We start from the raw sequence: 19,128 nt of genomic DNA, 5'->3' as shown, positions 1-19,128 counted from the left end.
GAATTTTGGTCGGATTTGGCTGAATTGAAGGATTGCAGCCCTCATTTTTTGCAGCTGGGGCCAGCCAAATAACTTCCTTGGGTCATATCTTCTTCATCCTGGCTCCAATTGATGAACCGTTTGAACCGCTGCATTCTTAACTCGATAAGTTTTCTATCCATATGCAATTTACACTAAAAGCTTGAGTCTAACCTGTCCAAAAATACCAAAAAATTAGAGGCTAAAAAAGATTGCTCAATTAACTCAAATTCAAATAAAATCAAACCAAAACTAATTAAAACTCCTAAAACCTATCAAAATTCATTTATATGAAAATTAAACTAAAAACATACTAGAACTAACCAAAACTTGATAAACTAGTATCAATTATACCCGTAGAAAGTACTAAATAACTCTATTTTCACAGAGTTAACAATCATGCACATGACAAATGCTATTAATCTCTCTTTCTCCGCAAAACTTTCGGGTGGTCTCACAACGAAGCTGTAACGACCCGACCCAATCTACAAGACCCGACCCAACCCGACCCCTAAAACCCTAAATTACCCCTATAGAAAGTACTCAATAACTCTATTTTCAGATAGTCAACAATCATGCACGCAACAAATGCTATTGTCTCTCTTTCTCGGGTTAATTGCACTGGCAGTTCAAAAAGTTTCATAAAGGTTACAGGTTGGTCCAAGAAGTTTTTTTGATAACTTGTTGGTACATTAAGTTTCAAAACCGTTTCGATATAGTACATTATGTCATCTCGCGCTTGATGCCGTTAGTTCGACGCAGACGTGGCTTATTACGTGTTAGTGCTTATTTAAAGTAATTTTCTCTCTCCTCTCTCCTCTCTCTTCTCTCTCTCTTCGGTCTCTATCTTCTCTTTCCTCTTTCTCATCTCTCTCCCATCTCTATCTAGTCTCTCTCCTCCATGTCTTTTCTCTCTATCCTACCACCCTCGACTGCTCAAGGAGAGATATGAGGCATGGAGAATGAGGACGACTTGAAGGAGTCTGATCCCGTGGACAAGGACGAGAGTAGGGGGAGGGATTTGAGGCTAAGGGACAAGTCCATGTGGCGAAGGACGAGATTCGTGTCCCCATTCTGAGCATGCCCTTCAAGTGGAAAGATGACGACGACGACAAGAACCTGCCCCAGCAAATCGATTAGGACCAAGTCGCCTCGAAAATGGAAGAGGCATTGTCATCGGAGGCTTCGGGGAATTGCTCCAATGGGACTCCCTCCATCTCGGCTTATTCGTTGAGGTCGACCTCTACGGCAAGATCTCGACATGGCCTCCTCCGCTGCCTCGAGCCCTCCCTGAAAGGGAAATAGAGCTCCCCGGCCGATTCTTGAATATGGGCTCATCTTCAATGGCTTGAGGGAAATTGAATTATATCGTCACTTTCAGTGTTTGTGGGTTTTTACTTATGTTGTTTCTTTACATAGAGACAGGCAAAGAAGATGACTATTATTTGTTTTTTGTGGAACGTTACATGATGGTGCAGACTCTTTTGAAGTTGTAACTTAATAGTACAAAATGTTTCTTTAAGTAACTTAAGAGTTCACAGTGAGATCAAATTAGACGCAAAATGTTCCCCATTTTTGCCACTGCCCTGTCACTTCGAAAAACCCGAGATTTCGATGGGTTTTTTTTGTCTTCCCTGATTCTTCCTCCCATTTTCTTTCCCCTTGGTCCAATCGGGCTGAAAGTTGAAAGTTGAGCAGAGGAAAAGGACAAAGAAACATGGTCGAAACTCATCCCATCATTCGACCTTTTGAGATCGAACTCGATCTTGCCAAGAGATAGCAGAGAGAGATGAGAGAGATGGGAGAGAGAGAAGATAGAGACGAAATAGAGAGCAGAGAGAAGATAGAGACGGAATATAGAGGAAAGAGAAGAGAGAGAAAATTACTTTTTTCTGGTTTTTTATTTTTTAAAAGATTTAGATTTGTTTTTATTCATTATTATTATTATTATTATTATTTTAAAATTTGAAAAAAATATTTTATTTTAAAATTTGAGCCACATCAGATAAGCACTGATATGTAATAAGCCACGTCAGCGTCAAACTAACGGCGTCAAGCATTAGATGACGGAATGTACTATATCAAAATAGTTTTGAAACTTAATGTACCAACAAATTACCAAAAAAACTTGTAATTTTTATGAAATTTTTTGGACCACCAGTGCAATTAACCCCTCTTTCTCTGTAAAATTTTCAATTGGTCTAACAACGAAGCTATAACGACCCGACCCGGATTGGCCCGACAACTTGTCAAGGAGCCCAACCTTCGATCCAAAATGCTTAAGTCCAAGTTAGTAAAATCCCATAGACGGATCTTTATTAATTATTTTACTAACTCTTCTCCCATCAATGTGGGATTTTAGGATGTTACAACATCCCCCGCTCAGAGGCTTCACATCCTCATCAAGCTATTCAAACAAATCATATCCAAACTCGGGACACTTCACCAGGGAGGTCGGATTCTAAAGGTGGCTCTTGTGGTTCAAGAGGAGGCTCACACCCAGTCCGTCGAGTATAGCACTTTGTCCACATAGCACTTAGTTCCTACACTTCCGGCTAGTGCATTGCTCTGATATCATTCGCAAAGACTCGACCCAATCTATAGGACTGGCCTAGCAACTTATCAAGGGGCCAACCACCGACTCAAATTGCTTAAGCCCAAGTTACTACACTTAGGCGGATCTTTATTAACCACTTTACTAACTTTTCTCCCATGAATGTGAGATTTTGGGGTGTTACATAAGCAATTGACAAATAAGAAAATCATGAGAGCAAAATCTATGTTCATCAAATAGCATTTGAAAGATGATTGTGCTCTACGTAGGGCGCTTTTGGTCTACCTTGAGTTAATGAATTTTGGGTTTGTATGAATTAGAAACATTTTAACTTCCCTGAAGTAAGAGATTTTAGGACTCTTATGAATTAGAAGTTTTTGGAGTTCATAAATTAAGAGCTTTAACACTTTAATGAGTTAGGGAAGTTTAAACTTATATGTTGAATGAGAAAATATCACAGTATGTATCGTGTCTTCGTTGGTGGTAACTTGAAAAATCGTTCGACCATGGCCTAGGTTTGTCCTACGTGGTATCCTCCTTCGCGTTGCCTCTACTTTCATATACTGTATATACATCTATCAAGGCTGTCAAGATCGTGATCCTACTTAAGATCACACGGGGTCCAAATAAGATTGTGGTAATGCATGGGATTGAACTAAGGATCGTAAAATCTTATTTGTAATTAAAAGAATATATACGGAAAACATGTAGAAAATACTCCATATTTGACTATTTGCACGGTCTATGATTGAACTGACATGTCCCATGGGTTTGTAAGGTGCTCACGTGGACTATGGGACTGGTCAGTAAAGTTTGGATACCCTCGTTATAAAGAAAAAAACATATATATGGAAATATAAATCTATACTTTTCTAAATTTGAACTCATGAATCCCTATTTACACCTTTTTTAGGCATTTAGCATGATGACAGTTTTGATTTGGAGTTCCGAAGAAGCATAGGCCAAAACACATTGACGATTATATTCACATTAGAAAACGAAAAGAAAAAAAATGGCAGATTATATGGTGCAATACCCCATTTGGTACAAGACTTTATTTTTGGGTCCTTCCATTTTTTGAAATTGGATTTTAGCCCCCAAAACGTTTTGTCAGTTTGTGATTTCATCCAAAATGCGGTTTGATTTGGTTTGATTACGTGGATCATTTATATTACGCCACGTGTCAGCCCTCCACAGCGGTTTTTTAATGTCGGTTTAGTGATCCAATTGGTTTTAGTAGTCGGATGGTTTACATCTTTAGCACCCCGATACACATCCCGACCGAACCGTTACCGGAAAAGGTAGCGCTGCTGACCTGCTGGATGGCCACTGGCAGCACGATTGTCGTTGGTACGACGGCTTCTTGATCGACGTTCCGTCATCTACCATAGCCCTAGTGGTTTCCCATTGTTTGTATGATCCCTCTTCTGTGAGATTCTCAGGCGCGAATAAGTTTCACCCTACTCTCATATTCTCTCTTAGCTCTTCATTCTTCAAAGCAGCGGGCCAGGTAATTGGTCTTCACATTATTCCCAGTTTATTGTATATTTCTTTGTTTGTTTTCATGTTTGATCGGATCCTCCTTGAATTTGTTTGGATTTGAGTGAATATATTTAAACATCGATAAGCTTTTCTGGCAATACCAACTATCCTCCTTGTAGTATCATGAAATCCCAGTAATGCTTATTACATGCTTGCTGAAATGCCTGAAAGAAGCTAGGCGGTCTGTTTAACGTCGGATTGATCTTCACATCATCTCCCAATTTGTCGGTTGTGTATATGTTTATTTGTTTGTTTTCATGTTTACTTGGATTCTCCTTGAATTTTTTTTGGATTTGAGTTAATTTTTTAAAATTTTGATCGAATTTTCTGGCGATATCAGCTATCTCTCCTTGGAGTAGTAACACGAATTCCCAGTTATGCTCATAATATGTTCGTTGAAATGGCTGAAAGGAAGGTAGTCTATCTAAAGTCTGATTGATTGATTTTTCGCAGTAATTAGCTAGAGTTAAGAATGTTGGATCCAACAAGGGCAAAAATAATCAAGTAGATGAGAAGAAAAATCGACAGTCTCCACACCTAAGGGAAAGGAAAACAAGGGTATGGGGAGCCTCGCTACATAGGTTGAAAGTCAGATTTGACTTGCCAAATGCGAGGAAGAAGGTAAAAAGAATCATTGAATACCAACTAGATGAGCCTAGCGTTGGTGTTGGAATGAATGTGAAGGATGATACATACCAGAAAATCTTCATCAACAGATTTGCCAGTAGATTTGTAGCAGAGGGTAGGAGGATGAACTGGAATGGATATAGTTTATGAATGGTTTGAGTTTTAAGACTGGATGAATTTTCTATCCACTATGCAGGATGTATATCCCATGTTGGCGAGGCAGTTCTATGCCCACTTTGACACAACCAATCAAAAAGGAGGTGTGATAAAAACATCGGTGAAAGAACTGAAGAAAGAAGCAAAAATGGATGTGGATGCTGAGCTAATCGAACATCCTAGTGGTACTGAGGGAGACACATCCAATTCTCAAAATTCAGGTATACTATTTAATGAATACATTACAGGAATACTAATTGTAGTATATCTATTTCTATTTAACTTAAATTGCCATTTTTCGATGTGCAAGTCTGTCTATTTTATCCAAAAAAAGAGGGGAATGCACATTTGCTTGAACCAGTTCCCAAGTAACAGTTTTACATCTTTGAGCACGCATGGATCCTTTGATTATGTCTTGACAAAAATTTGATTGTTGCGAATAACATATCAAAGCCACTTCCTCTGTTTGATCAGGGTCATTAGTATTGGAGGTATTAGTATCCGTTTTTTCTTGCTTATCAGTAAAAATTACTACACGTTTGGCTTTTCTTGAACGAATCTCATGATCCTCTGCGGCATTTTCTTCATTTTCTCCTCCTTTCTATTGTTCTAATTTATCGATTAATTCATATAACCATCGGGAAACATTTTTACGGATTTCTTTTATTGAGAGATCGTCGTGACGACACAATTAGATCATCTGAGAGAGAAGATTACCTGTGGAGTTTAATCATATCATATATGAATGCTAGTTTGTGAACAGTATAAGTTGACTGCTTTGTCTAGTGCGTGAACAATTTAGGTAGACCGCTTTGTTATTTTAAATGCTTGTCTGTGAACAATTTAGGTAGACTACTTTGTTAATTTAAATGTTAATCTGCGAACAATTTAGGTAGACTGCTTTGTTATTTGGACATGTGGCTAATTAATCAATTATGTAGGCCTTATATGATTGTGCTGAAGTTATGTCATCACAGTTGAATGGACGTGGCATAACACGTGGGACTCTTTAAGCATTGAGAACCCAAGTCGGACTAATCTATGTGTAATAGTTAATATTATACTTACTAAGGGTGATCGGTTCCGGGTACCCTGTTTTTTTCACGATACTCGGACCCTACCCTGTAAGGGACCGGTTCCAAGATTTTGGAACCGGACCCTACCCTGTTGAATCCTGGAACCGGAACCTACCCGAAACCTGTATTATACCACAGGTTCCGGGTACCCTGTTGGAACCTGTAAATTTGCTGAACCGACTGAAACTCATCTTTTTATTTAACCAAGAAAAGGCCAACAGAACATTCAACGAGAGAAGGACAAATCTGCTCAAAGATGGCCCTAGTAATGCCATGACACCCGATCTGTTGCACTCAGAAGACAACTGGAACTGTTATGAAAATCTTTTAAATGTGTACAATAAAGTTTGAATTCAATAAGAACATGCTGCAAGTCACAAGAGACAGAAACGAATAGCACAGAGCAGTCAGGAGGGACAAGTGGATGTATCCATTTATAATTAGGAATGCAGAATTCTAAACTTGATCTCTTCTCATATCAGAAATGAAAACTGGAAGCTCTAACAGGATAACTCCATAAATTTTCCGCTGCCCTCATTGTCAAAATTCAGAGAAAAAGAGCCAGAGCTTAGGATCAATTCAACTGCAACTTATTCTTGAAAGCAATTCAACGAACAACTAGGTAGCGCAGAAGTCCCATGTAACATTAGCTCTTTTCACTAAAAAGGCAACAATCAAAAGCATCTTATGATAACAGAGTGTGTTGGTGTGTGTATGTATTACCTTTTGAAGTAGGGAGCTCCTTGCTTCCTTGCTTGTAATACTCCCTGATTGAGACCAACGTTTTGCCTCTGAACTCCTGAATCGTCACCTTTCTCTTCTCCGACAACTAAAAATCATCACAACAATGACAGGAATGAATCAAGAACTGATCCAACAGAAGAGATTGAAGGGAAAACAATCAATCAGCCATACTAATCCCTACTTCAAATTGCTCATTACAATCGAATGCACCGGAGAGAAAATGGACCAGCAAAGGCCGGTGGGAGGAGGCTCGGGCACAGGTAGAACGATAAACATATAGAAGATATTCACGAAATCTGAAAATGTCCATCTAAAAATCAAGGAAAAGTTGGAGGAGATGAACCACCTGAGAGAAGACGGCCAGCAAAGGCCAGTTGGAGGAGGCAGAGGAGAACGACTGAGAGCAAGTTGGAGGAGAACCGCCGGAGAACGGACTCACAGTCTTCTTCCAAGGTGAGTAATCGATGAAATTGACGCTTCCCACTCACTAATCGGGAGTTTCCGACTTCGATCAGAGCAAGAGCCCCGGGAAAGGGAAACCCTAACCCCGAGTCCCCGACGGCAGACGAGTGGCGACCACAGAGAGAGTAGAGAGAGAGAGAACAGGTTGAGAACAGCTCTTCCCAATCCGGCAATCCCGACTGATACAGATGAGGGTAACCTTACCTTCTTTTTTTTTTTAAGTAATTAGTAATTACCATCCGGTTCTGGATTCCGGTTCCGGTTCCGGTTTTGGATACCCATAGGCTGGAACCGGAACCGAAATCGGATTTCACCGGTTCCTTATTTTGATACCCGGACCCTACCCTATTTTCAATACGAGCTACCCGGACCCTACCCTACCGGGTAGGTTCTGATCGGTTCCGGGTATACCCGGTATCCGTGCACACCCCTAATACTTACTTGTCTTGATATAGGCAAACACTTGTTCAAACATCATATATCTCGATAAGAATTATCATGGAAGAAATGCATGAACCTATCAACCGAACGTAGCACTATAACCATTGGCCATTGATAGGGTGCGAGGGAATAGTTGGGAATGTTAAGAAAGAGTAATATCATTAGGCACTCGTCCACATGGAATAAATTGGGGAGATGTGTTTTTTTTTTTGGGCTAACCCGGGGTGTTCAGGCTTCGCCCGACTAATCCCCGGGGCTCTTTGAACCCCCAGCGGCGTACAGAGCGGGTAATTACGTCAAAAGCGCTCCAGTAGCCCCAAGGGGATTCAAACCCGGGATTGGGTGCAAGTTTAGGTGCACCTTAACCACTAGACCAAATCTCTTGGAGTTAACTGGGGAGATGTGTTGCGTCAATACATTTTATTCTAATTTTTGGTACTCGTGTAATCAGCACGGATTAATGACATTGTTTTCAATATTGTCTTGAAATCTTTTGCAATGTGTCAGTCCAAGTGATATAAGCATGTGGATGAGAATATATAGCCAGTGAGAGGCCTAATTGTCATGACAACAAACTAGATAAGTTGAAACATTTTATTACTCAAAACATTATCCTGAACAACGTTATTAAAACAGGGCAAATTACATTAAATTTGTACTAAGGATTAACTTGGCATGCATATTCCCAACATTTACTACTTCCTTCATGAAAGGTTCTAGAAGTTACATTAAGAGTTGGGCTCCGACCTATATTATGAGCAAGTTTAATCCTTCTTCAAACGGGAGAAACCAGTTGCCAAAGATTGTCTCAGTATGTCACTCATGCATAATTCGGAGTTAGATAAATATCTTAGACGTAAAGTTGATGAAAAACAAAAACTTAGGGATAAGAATTTGTTAACATTTGCACTAGGCGAAGAGTAATCATGCTCCCAATATTCCAGGTGGCCAACACGGTCTGGATGATGAGAAAGAACACCTCGTCATTGTACTTTTTTAGGGGCAGCATTGTATCATCTATAGTGGATACTAAAAGAAGAGAAGAACATTATTTGCAAATTGATAGTGCATTCACCAGTCCTATTAGTTAGTTAATATAGGCCTAGAAGCCAAAAGAGAGAGAAAATTGACGAAATTATTAAAAAAAATTAATATCATTTGCACTGAAGAGACACGTTCTCTATTGAAAGGCTAGTGAGATTATACATGTCTTGACAACATATGTGATGTGCACTGCCAATGGATATCTATGACTGTTCACATCTATTACGAAAGGGTACACATGTTTTGTATAGACATTTAAATCTAATTGTTCAAACAATGATGTATGGATTCTGAAGAATAGTAGAGGCAACAACAATGCTTCCTCCGCTAATAACTGAATAAATGTGTGAGAATGATTATTTTTTAAGACAATTAAATTAATATGTCATGAAAAATTGGATCGAATTATTAGGCGATGTTGTAACCAAAATCATGAACCAAATTAATTAACCAACAGATTTAATTGGATTGTCTGGGTGGATGATGTGGCAATAATTAATAGGCCACGTCAGAGAACTTATTTGCCAAAGGAATATTGCTACATGGAGGAAAGTATAAATAGATAATTCCTAAAAAGATAAATCTCTAAATGGACTCTAATAGTTGGTGTTATATGGTACAACACGCATGGGGTATTGCACCACAAAAACACCCCATAAAAATAAAGATATTATAAGTCATGTTAAAGAAATGAATGGGACTGGAGCAATGGATCATACATAGGCATGATCTAAATCTTTGTAAAATTATAAAAATGCGCATTGGATCAGAATCATTTTACCCACAAATCTTCGTAAAATTATAAAAATGCGCATTGGACCAGAATCATTTTACCCAAACCAATCCTACGTCGGATCGGGATCGGTGGCTGGGTCAAAAATCATAGGATCACCAAGGGATAAATTTTACCCACACCGATCCTCGGTGGCTGGGTCAAAAATCATAGGATCACCAAGGGATCTTAACATTTTACCCACACCAATCCTACGTAGGATCGGGATCTGTGGCTGGGTCAAAGATTGTAGGATCGCAGAGAGATCTTAACGACATTGGATTGATCCCTTGAAGGATATTGGCATAAAAGGGTTTGAAACCTGGGAAAACTAAAGCTAGAAGTGATTAACCTGAACCTTCGAAGAGAAATTGCTTCGGACATGGAAGCAGCTCGGATTTTCGATTTGACTGGGTCTTTCAAACGGCCCTACTAGAGTTTCAGGATCCTCAACAATGGTTAGGCTTGTCAGGAAAACCAAGTTGCCTTTGCTGAGTGTATCATCTTACCTCCTCGATTCCATCAGTATCATTTATTAGTCTAATTATTTTAGCCACGAACTCGCTTTTTGCATCAAGAAAATTAATGAGTATATGAAATACCTTCCGGGAAGTGGCGAAGCACATCATCTAGAATTGGAGCAAAAGAATAAGAACTTTCATTGCCTGTAAATAAGTAGGTGTTAAGTTCATATTTACACAGGGACACAACTCCAGTGGCCCCTTTACATTGTAATGAAGATCCAAGAAAAAATAACTAATTCGATTTCCTACTTCCAGTTCGTTCTTTCTTTACCTTGAAAAGCCAAGTACATGCTAGCTCCACAAAACACGGGATGATGACCCAATGACTCAGTTCCATCTAGCTCTGAAAGGAAAATCTTGCTAGCATGTTCGAGGATGTCGGTGCCCGACTACTTAATCATAAGATCTACTATATAACAACAGGACTAGACATGTGGTATAATTATAAACCATAGTCCAGATCCCTTCTGTGGGATCAAAAAATGACTTTTGATTTTCCTTCGATAATTAATATTCTACCCGCAGCCGTCGGAGTTCTGCTCGGAAAGTCGGGCTGGAACTCAGTGTCTTCCGTGCGAGATTCCTGATGTCCTCGCGAGTGCAGTCCCGCGAGATTCGAACTAGTTCCCAAAGGGCCCCACCACTGACCATGTCCTTGGCATTCACTTCTACAAGTTCCAGAAGTAAGTGAAAGATATACGCGTTCAGTTTTCATATTTGGAAATAAAGGATGATCTCGGTTCTATATTTTCTTGCATTGAATATGAAACTCATTTTCTTTCAATTTTCCAAGAAAACTGAGATAAGTTATCATGCTTTCATTCCACAGCGCATCTTATGGAGTGTAATCCAATCAGTTATTACCTTTTCTTAACTAACCATTCAAGAAACAGGATTGAGATCTCGGACTTACCATGCTGTGCCAAGTGACAAAGGGCAAGCTCGATGTGGCGCCTGATTGGCGCAGCCTCGTCATTGGCATTATGGACAATCCATGGAAGTGCTCCGTCTTCTATCAAAAGAGATCTCCCGTTCCTTATCCCTGTCATGGCAAAAGCTATGTTAGACACGCTACCTGGTAAAGTTTATAGCCATTTCAACACCAAATCAGTTTTAGCTTTGTAGTAACCTATTGTGTAGCTTCCAATATTCTTAGAAATAGGACATATCCAGCATTTTCATGTTTTCATAAGAATCGATAGGCACATTCAGCAGTGGAAGAACTCCCAACGACATAACAGACATTATAAAACATAATATAGTAAAATGGAAAGGACATTACGAAATTCAAAAATAAGTTCATATTCTGAAATCACTTCCCTATATCAGGTTATTAGGCACCCAAAGACTTGGTGCATCAAATTAGATCTATAAACACTGTGTATATAGCATTCTGACTAGACCTTACCACTTAAATTATTGCTTTTCAGCAAGCATTTCATTTTTTTGGGCCAATTTTCAGCAAGCATCTTGAAGGTAAGAAATATTGTCAATAATCACGAGAAACTATCTGCTCCTTCAGTCCAAGTTAAGATGACATGCCCATATATGTGAGGAAGATACCTTGAGAAGCCAAGCGGGATTCGCATTTTGCAAAATTAGCAATTCCACGTGCAACTTGAGAAAGCACATCAGGATGCCCACACCTAACTGTTCCTAGAAGAGCTCTGATGCCACCTTCTAACCTCAGCTTCACTTGCAACTTATCTAATTTAAGAATACAAACCAAATGTTTATCATGAAATTTCAGATTAGGAAAATAGACGTGACAGTAATGTCATTGAAACACAGCAAAGGTGTGCTTATCCATGGTTTGGGTTGCTTTGTGGAAACAATTACTGTTAATAAGGATAGCAGCATGAAAGGGTCAAGTTTACTCTGATATCTTCAGATAAATCTCATACTGAGAAAGGAGTATATAGCGAAGGCTTTTTTCTATGTTAACTAACCTTCAGCAAGTCAAACATTATAGAGAGCAAAAGGAATAATACTATAATACTCAAAATATTTACCATTGCCACACAAATTTGCAATCGCTCCAGCAACCATTCTCAAAGTTTGAGGATCCTCCGCATTGGCAGCGATCATAGATAACAAACCAATTCCCCCATGGACCATTATGAGTTCTTGATTGGCCTCTGTAGAGGCAAATATAAAACCAGGTCAAAAGCATGAACTTGACCTTGACACTGATTAAAATAAGACTACAGGGCAATTTGTGATATAATACTTCCAAAAGTTCTGAAAATAAGAAAACCCGATGTACAGTTACCATTCATGGCAAGATTCGCTATTGCACCCGCAGCTACTCTACGAACAGTTTCATCCTCATAGCGTCTTAGAAGCATTAACAATGAAGTGAGACCACCAGCTTCAACAATCTTTTCCTGATTAACTTCTGCAAATAAATCATGTATATGCAATTTATTACTAATAGATAAGTAGTCACATATGTCAGCCAATTTGCCGCTAAATCACATCAACGAAATTATGTTGAATATGCAATAGAATTATGCATGATATTTATCCTAATATATCCATCAGTCCTTTCAATTTCACCCACGCTAGTTTAATGCGGCCACCTGCACGGGCTTTGCAAAAAAGCTCATATTTAGCACTTCTGATGGGCTTGCAGGCTATTGATGGGACCAATGGAGCTCAACAAGGAGTCCCTTGTTGACCCAACCAAAAAAAAGAAGCAGCAGCATTGGCATGGGAAAAATCCCCTACCCAGCAAGACTACTATTTTCATACTAGGAATTTCCTTAAGTTATGGTGGAGCAATGTTTATTCACCATCACAAATGCTAGACAATGAGCCATTTAAAACATTTTCAAACTAGGTTAGCCGAGAGGCACCGGTATATTGCATAGCCAGAAGCAAGCAAACTGAAAACTGATCCCAAAGGAACAGGAAACCCAATATCATCCCAGCACTGGTCCCAAAACTTAGCAAGCATTAATGGCTGTGTAACCAAACTTGTTCGTACAGCAAGCTATTATTATAAGTAAAAGCAAGCAAAACCAATTGCAAATCCTTAAAGAAAAAGGACTCACCTTCGGCTGCAAGGTTGGCCACCACTTTCACAGCATGAATTCTTACTGTGGCATCTTCCGACTCGAGTAGGGATAGGATCTTATTCAATCCAACTGCAAAGAAAGTTTTAGGTCAGATCCAACTTTTTTTGTTATCAAAGATAATTTCAAATTACTACTAAACAAACAGACACACACACACACACACAACTGCTACGATGATGCATCTGCATAAGCATAAGACCATGTTCCCCAAGATTTCTTATTACCTTGCTCAGAAAGTGTGGCAATTGATGGCTTCTGTCCATTTCCATTTTCTCTCAGTTGCATATTCCGAGCTTGAGCCATGAGCGAATTCAAAGTAAAAGCATCTCCTGAGTCACCTCTCTCATGGTATCTTCTTGTCTACACAGAACGAAATCACATCCTAAATTTCTATTGTTTTTTTTGTCAAATTAACTTTAAAGTAGTTGCTTGCAGATATCCTTTTATGTGTGAGGAAAACTAGCAGTCTTTTATCCTGCCTCACCTCCTTTCTAGAAAGGATGTGAAAACTTAAGCTGATTCGAGATGTTAATGAGTACTGATAAGACACACACATCCACTGTATATGGCAACTTATATAAACATTGCAATGAAGTGAATTTTCTTAAAAGCTCACCTGATGATCAGCCTCAATATTCATTTGCAATAACTGACTTCGCAGGATGATTACTTCTTCTTCAAGTTTCTTCTTTTGACGCGCCTCTTCTTCCAGATTCTTTCGAAGTCTAAAAATCTCAGCATCTCCATCTGCCTAGTATATATACCACATAAGAACTGGTGAGGATTTCATTTTCTGAGGCAAAAGTTCATACAACCATTTTTCTTCTAGACAGCTAGAAATGACAGCTAGAAATAATGGAAATTTAGTTAAGCATTACATTTATTTATGCATATACAAATTGAACTTGAAAGAAAACATACCTCTGGATGTCTATATTGTGCCAGCTGACTTTTAAGATTGTTGACCTCATCCTCAGCTGCCTTCCTTCGGGTAATCTCATTGTTTAGGCGTGTTTTGATTTCAGCAACTTCGGCAGCAACAGAAGCACCAAGGCCCTGCACGAGGTAAGTTAGGGAAATTATATGTGACAAAGAAACCAACCACGAAGAACTTCCAAAAATGCCCACAAGGAATACAATGAAACTTGACAGTCTATCAAATTATGATAAACTTATGGGTTAGATTAGTAATCTTAAACTTTTTCTTAACTAACAATTCTTCTCTTCTCCCTTAATTTTCTCCTGATCCCCCTCCTCCCTCACATTCCCTCTAATTCTCTCTTTACATTATGTTTCCCTCTCACTAGTAGATCAAATAATCTCTTTTAATTTTTCTTTATTAATTTCATCGATTAAAATTTTAGAAAAAGTACGAAAACCCCCTTGTAGTTTGGGGTCGGGACAAATTGCACCATGTATTTTTACTAGGGACAATTAGCTCCCTGTGGTGTATTTTTATTATTGTAAATTACTTATCATGATTTATTGTGAAAATTATACTTTGTGAAATATATTTTTTTCTAAATTAATTGAAATTTAGTTGTGAAATAAAATTACAAAAAACTCAAAATAATATTCGCTTGAGAGGAAAGAGAGAGAAGGTGAGAGACGTGAGAATGGAGAGGAAAGTGGGGAGAGGGAGAGAAAAGTGGAAATAAAAGGAGAGAAGATTTTCTGGAATGACATATATACCCAGATAATGACATTTTGTAATTTTCTTACATTTTTTTATTGGAATTTCAAGAACTGAAAAACAGAAGAAAATGTTCTCGCTTTATTATAGTAATTAAAAATAGATACTAGATAATAGATATCACTTGCATTCTTTTTTTTTTTTGGCCTGATGTCACTTGCTTTTACCAAGAAATTTTTTTGACAGAACTTAGAGCCCAACTGGAGATGTATGTGATATTCTCAATTTTTTGCCTGCTTACCATCCCGTTGATTCCCATTCATAGAACAACCAACAGATTAATATTTATAGAAGAAATACCTCATCAATGCACTTGTCATCAACCAAGTCATCCCGCCGATTCCCTCTTTGATTGGACACCATCTTTTCTTCAAGCTCCTTAATTGATTTCATATATTCCATCTGGCATTTTAGTCTCTCCTTCTGCAAAGAGAATTCAAATAGCCAGTGACAGAGAAAAGATCAGAGAGAGAAATCAAAACTTGAGGCATCAGAAAGGTTAAATTTTAAACTTGATTATCAGGCACTAAAGTAGTCTGAGGTTTGAGGTATGTCCTCTATAAGTAGAGGATAGAAGCATGTTCCAATCCAGCCCCGACTTCAGGGAAGAAAACACTATCATAAGTCCCTTAATCCAATGAAGATTACAGTAACAGCATCACCATTAGACTTAGATACCACAACATGCATCATTCCCCACTAGGCTATCGAGAACAGATGTGGGTCAAGTGATATTGAACAAACCTCCAACGCATCAGCAAAGTTTCTCTCAACCTCCGAGATTCGACTTTGTGACTCTGCATTTATTCTTTCAATTTCATCTTCAAAAGATTTCTGCAGCCTCTCATTCTCTGCAATTAATTTGTCCAACTGTATCTCCAGCTTCCTGGAGTGGCTCTTGTAATCAAACTCTTCCTTTATTTTCAACATGTTCTCCACCTTCATAGCCTATGTGAGCACAAGTTCATGAAAAGAAAAATAAAAAGGGAGAAAAAGAGCCAAGGTCATTAGACATTGAATTGTAAGCAGAAGGACACAAAAGCCGATCCAAACAAGCAAAATAAAGCAAATCAGCAAAAGAAGTTAAAGAATCTTTATCCACATCCTTATTGCCAACAGCACTCTGCTATGAGTAATTGTGTTTATGACTTTGTTATAAAGTGTGAAAGAGATTACTACAAAGACATAAGCCAATAATTTCATCATTAAAGTAGAGCTTGGTGCTAAACCCACCCTTTGGCCAAATAGTATGGTACTTGATGTCTCTCCTCGATGTCGTGGAGATGGGCCAATGGTTATAACTAGTGATGTTCTTGCTGAGCCTGTGATCACAGATTATATTTAGAAGCAGAACATAGAAAGCTTCGAGATAGCAGAATGATTGGTAAGTTGATGAAGACTAATTTCACAAAAGAACAGAGAAGTTATAGTAGGAACACAAAGGGCTTCAAGCACATCAACACATTTGACAGGTTGCAGCTGTCAACTAAACTTTTTATTCTCACCATATCTATTTTAAAACTGACGATTTTTTTATGTGGTATGGAAATAAAACATCTCACCTCCAAAGGAATCCTTCAGCAACCTCGTGAGTTTGGAATCACGAACCGGAACATGAGAGCTATTCTCCGCCAGGGCATTAATGCACTTTCCTAGTGCACTGAGCGAAAGGTTAATGGATTTCGCTTCCTCTAGAGTGTGTCCCTCACTTCCTGCAGGTACAAAGTTGGATGAAATTTGATGATATGTTTTAAATATATATATATATATATTCAACGTAAAGCCAAAATACAAAATTTCAATATGGAGGAAATTTTAATTACGTCACAGGTAGTACATCCACCTTTGAATTAGGTCCTTCGAATGTTTCTCATGATGAAATTTCAAATGATTCCAAAAGATAAAATTATTGGTAATTTTCATTAAGGTGGAAGATGTTAGTAAAGATGTGAACGTTCTGAACTGCCAAATCTACTACCGATTCTCTCTTACTACTATCGAGAACTTACATTTAATAGTATCACTTACCTCAACAACAGGCTTGGCAACAACTTCATACACACGCTTCTGTGAAGCATATTCAGTGAGCACCTCATCAAATTCATAAGTATCAGCATCCCAGTTATTTTTCCGAAGCTTCAACCTTTTAACCTGAGAGAAAGAAAGAGTAGAAATCATCAATGCAATGAGCACAAGTAACAGAAACAAATAATAATCTAAGCTTATGCATGGGAACTCAAAAATCAAATTCTTATCAACAAGTGAACTTAGGAGCACCTCAGGCAGCAACTCCACACAGTCAGCAAAATCTGCATCTGCGACCATCTCTTCAGCATTGCGCGGCCGCAATCTCACTGCCACACGTACTCTTCCAGGTACTGAACATGACCATGTAATAAAACAAATGATCTTATGGCAGTATAGCATCAGAATTATCAGTTTTTAATAATAAATAGAATTTTGCTGATCATCACCTGCCACTATGATCCATTCGATCAACTTAAAGTGGTGGGTCCAACACGCCAATTTAAGTTGATCAAACATCTCACAGTGATATCCGATGATCACTTTAGTAGACGATGGAAGCTCCCATTTGAAATTGTAATGGCAAAAGCCAGTAGGAAAGATGCAAATTGCAATCATAAATCTAGTCAGAATTCTGACTCCCCACAAGGGGCTCAGTTAAGTCTTATCTTTTCCCTTGTCAGTCTAAAAATGTCTCATTGAATTTGCATCAAACTCTCATGTTCCCTCAAAAATAAAACAAGAACCTCCATGTCCATTAAAAAGTGGCTAATTCCATTAGCAAAACATTTGTCATCGGAGTCCAAGTTTTAACCTAGCACACAAGCACACCCTCATTATGCTTAAAATTCGGCACTTTTCCAAGAATCTCCAAAATAAAAAGATCAAAATTTTCATGTTCGCTTAGCTAGATCAGACTCTCCAACACTGCGACATTGGGCTACAATTGATCCAAAGATATGGAAATTGATGTGCTACACAGCATGTTGCCATTCTCTTACAACCGACAAAATCTTATGTCCTAGGAGCAGAAGCAATTTACTAAGCTTTACATCCACCCAAGTTATCACGAACCAAATGCAGGGGCAAGATCGAGGGAATTTGTCAGGATGCGACTAACCTCCATCTGGGTCCTTGACAGGGCCGCAGAGCGAGGCGGGGCTGCTCCGGCGAACGGCAGCGGGGCTAGGGGAGGGAGATGGGGGTAACCTGGACTTGAAGGAAGAAGCTTTGAGGGCCGATCCCTGCGGCCTGGGGCCTACCTTGTGATTGCCGTTGCGGTGGGCGACAGAAGACATCGCCCCCCGAAATTAAGGCAGGAACCAACGAAACCCGGGAGTACACTACAGAGACGGAGGGATCGGATTCGAATCTGGACACCCCGAGAAGGGCATTTGCAGAACAGAGCACTGAGAATGCAATGGCGGAATTGAACAGGAGCAAAGCAAATTGAGAGTACAGTGAACAGTGGGCGAGTTGCAAAGAGAGAGAGGGGAAAGTGGGAAGTTCAAATGAAAGTGGGGAGGAGAGAGAGGAGAGAGAAGGGAGAGAGGGGCGAATATGGCGGCTGGGACCCACTGGGGGTGGGGGGTGGGGGTGGCAGGGGGGTGGTCTCCTCTCCGCCGGTGCTTCGGGGAATGGGAAAATTTTGGCGGAGGAGAGGCAGAGCTTGCGGGTGATAATGGCGGACGCAGTGGGCGAAATTACTGTCTTGCCCTTGGTCGGATCAAAATTCGGTGGAAGGAAATCTTTTGCCCGGGGCCGGCCGGCCCGCGATTCATCCTAAAGGGCGCGGTCAGTTAATAAACTGCACTGTATGAACGGTGTTCGTAACTGATATTAATCCTATCAGCGTCCAAGCAGGAATTAGTCTAAAGGAATTAGTCTAAATCAATAAATCGGAGATATCATGTTAAAAAAACAAAAAAGTCTGTATATATAATCATTAAGACAGGCAACAATTTTGGTTGCATGGGCAAAATCATGCCTTGGTGTCTGCTGCCAAAACAAGCCTTTTTCCCGCATTGATTTCATTGCCATCAGGAGGGCACGCGGTGCTTGCATTTGTTCCTAAGAGGAGAAAAACGTGACAAGAATTTAATTTTTCCATGCGCAGAAAATTTTTTGAACGGAGCATGCCACGCATATAATCCTGTTCTCTTTTTTGGTAAATACTTAGAAAATTACCAGCTTTTAATTCTTCTGCAAATCTATCATGATCTTAATTTTAATAACAAAACCATCAACTTTCAATATCATCTGACATTTATCATCCTGTCAAATATTCCATTATGTGTTGAGGTAGAACGCTGGACCAAAAAATAAAAGAGAAAAATTAAAAATATTCAGGAAAAACTCAAAAGAGAAAAA

General features: G+C 39.1%; 2 protein-coding genes across 5 annotated transcripts; one reads left to right on the top strand and one right to left on the bottom strand.

The window, feature by feature from the left end:
• Positions 1-3,821: 3,821 nt before the first annotated feature.
• Positions 3,822-8,136, top strand: LOC116210293. Of its 4 annotated transcripts, none has more exons than XM_031544160.1 (4): positions 3,822-3,922; positions 4,015-4,082; positions 4,938-5,118; positions 6,828-8,136. In XM_031544160.1, exons 1-4 carry the CDS (start codon positions 3,895-3,897, stop codon positions 6,995-6,997), a joined length of 447 nt encoding a protein of 148 aa, XP_031400020.1. In that variant the 5' UTR covers positions 3,822-3,894; the 3' UTR covers positions 6,998-8,136. The 4 variants fall into 4 exon arrangements, 3 of the variants coding, with proteins under 3 accessions (XP_031400020.1, XP_031400028.1, XP_031400013.1); XM_031544168.1 differs by lacking the exon at positions 6,828-8,136 and adding an exon at positions 5,839-6,363; XM_031544153.1 differs by lacking the exon at positions 6,828-8,136 and having other exon boundaries at positions 4,938-5,451.
• Positions 8,137-10,066: 1,930 nt separating this feature from the next.
• Positions 10,067-18,377, bottom strand: LOC116206013 (kinesin-like protein KIN-UB). The gene is made up of 16 exons (XM_031538738.1): positions 17,879-18,377; positions 17,011-17,111; positions 16,726-16,884; positions 16,296-16,539; positions 15,967-16,055; positions 15,478-15,681; positions 15,034-15,156; positions 13,962-14,096; positions 13,657-13,791; positions 13,265-13,400; positions 13,017-13,109; positions 12,233-12,358; positions 11,973-12,098; positions 11,524-11,667; positions 10,874-11,002; positions 10,067-10,628 (listed from the first exon to the last, which is right to left on the bottom strand). The coding sequence occupies exons 1-16, from the start codon at positions 18,054-18,056 to the stop codon at positions 10,468-10,470; spliced, it is 2,283 nt and encodes a 760-aa protein (XP_031394598.1). The 5' UTR covers positions 18,057-18,377; the 3' UTR covers positions 10,067-10,467.
• Between the last annotated feature and the right edge of the window lie 751 nt (positions 18,378-19,128).

This window comes from Punica granatum, chromosome 1 (assembly GCF_007655135.1).
Source record: "Punica granatum isolate Tunisia-2019 chromosome 1, ASM765513v2, whole genome shotgun sequence".
NCBI lineage: Eukaryota > Viridiplantae > Streptophyta > Magnoliopsida > Myrtales > Lythraceae > Punica > Punica granatum.
This window is presented reverse-complemented; position numbering and strand designations above follow the sequence as displayed.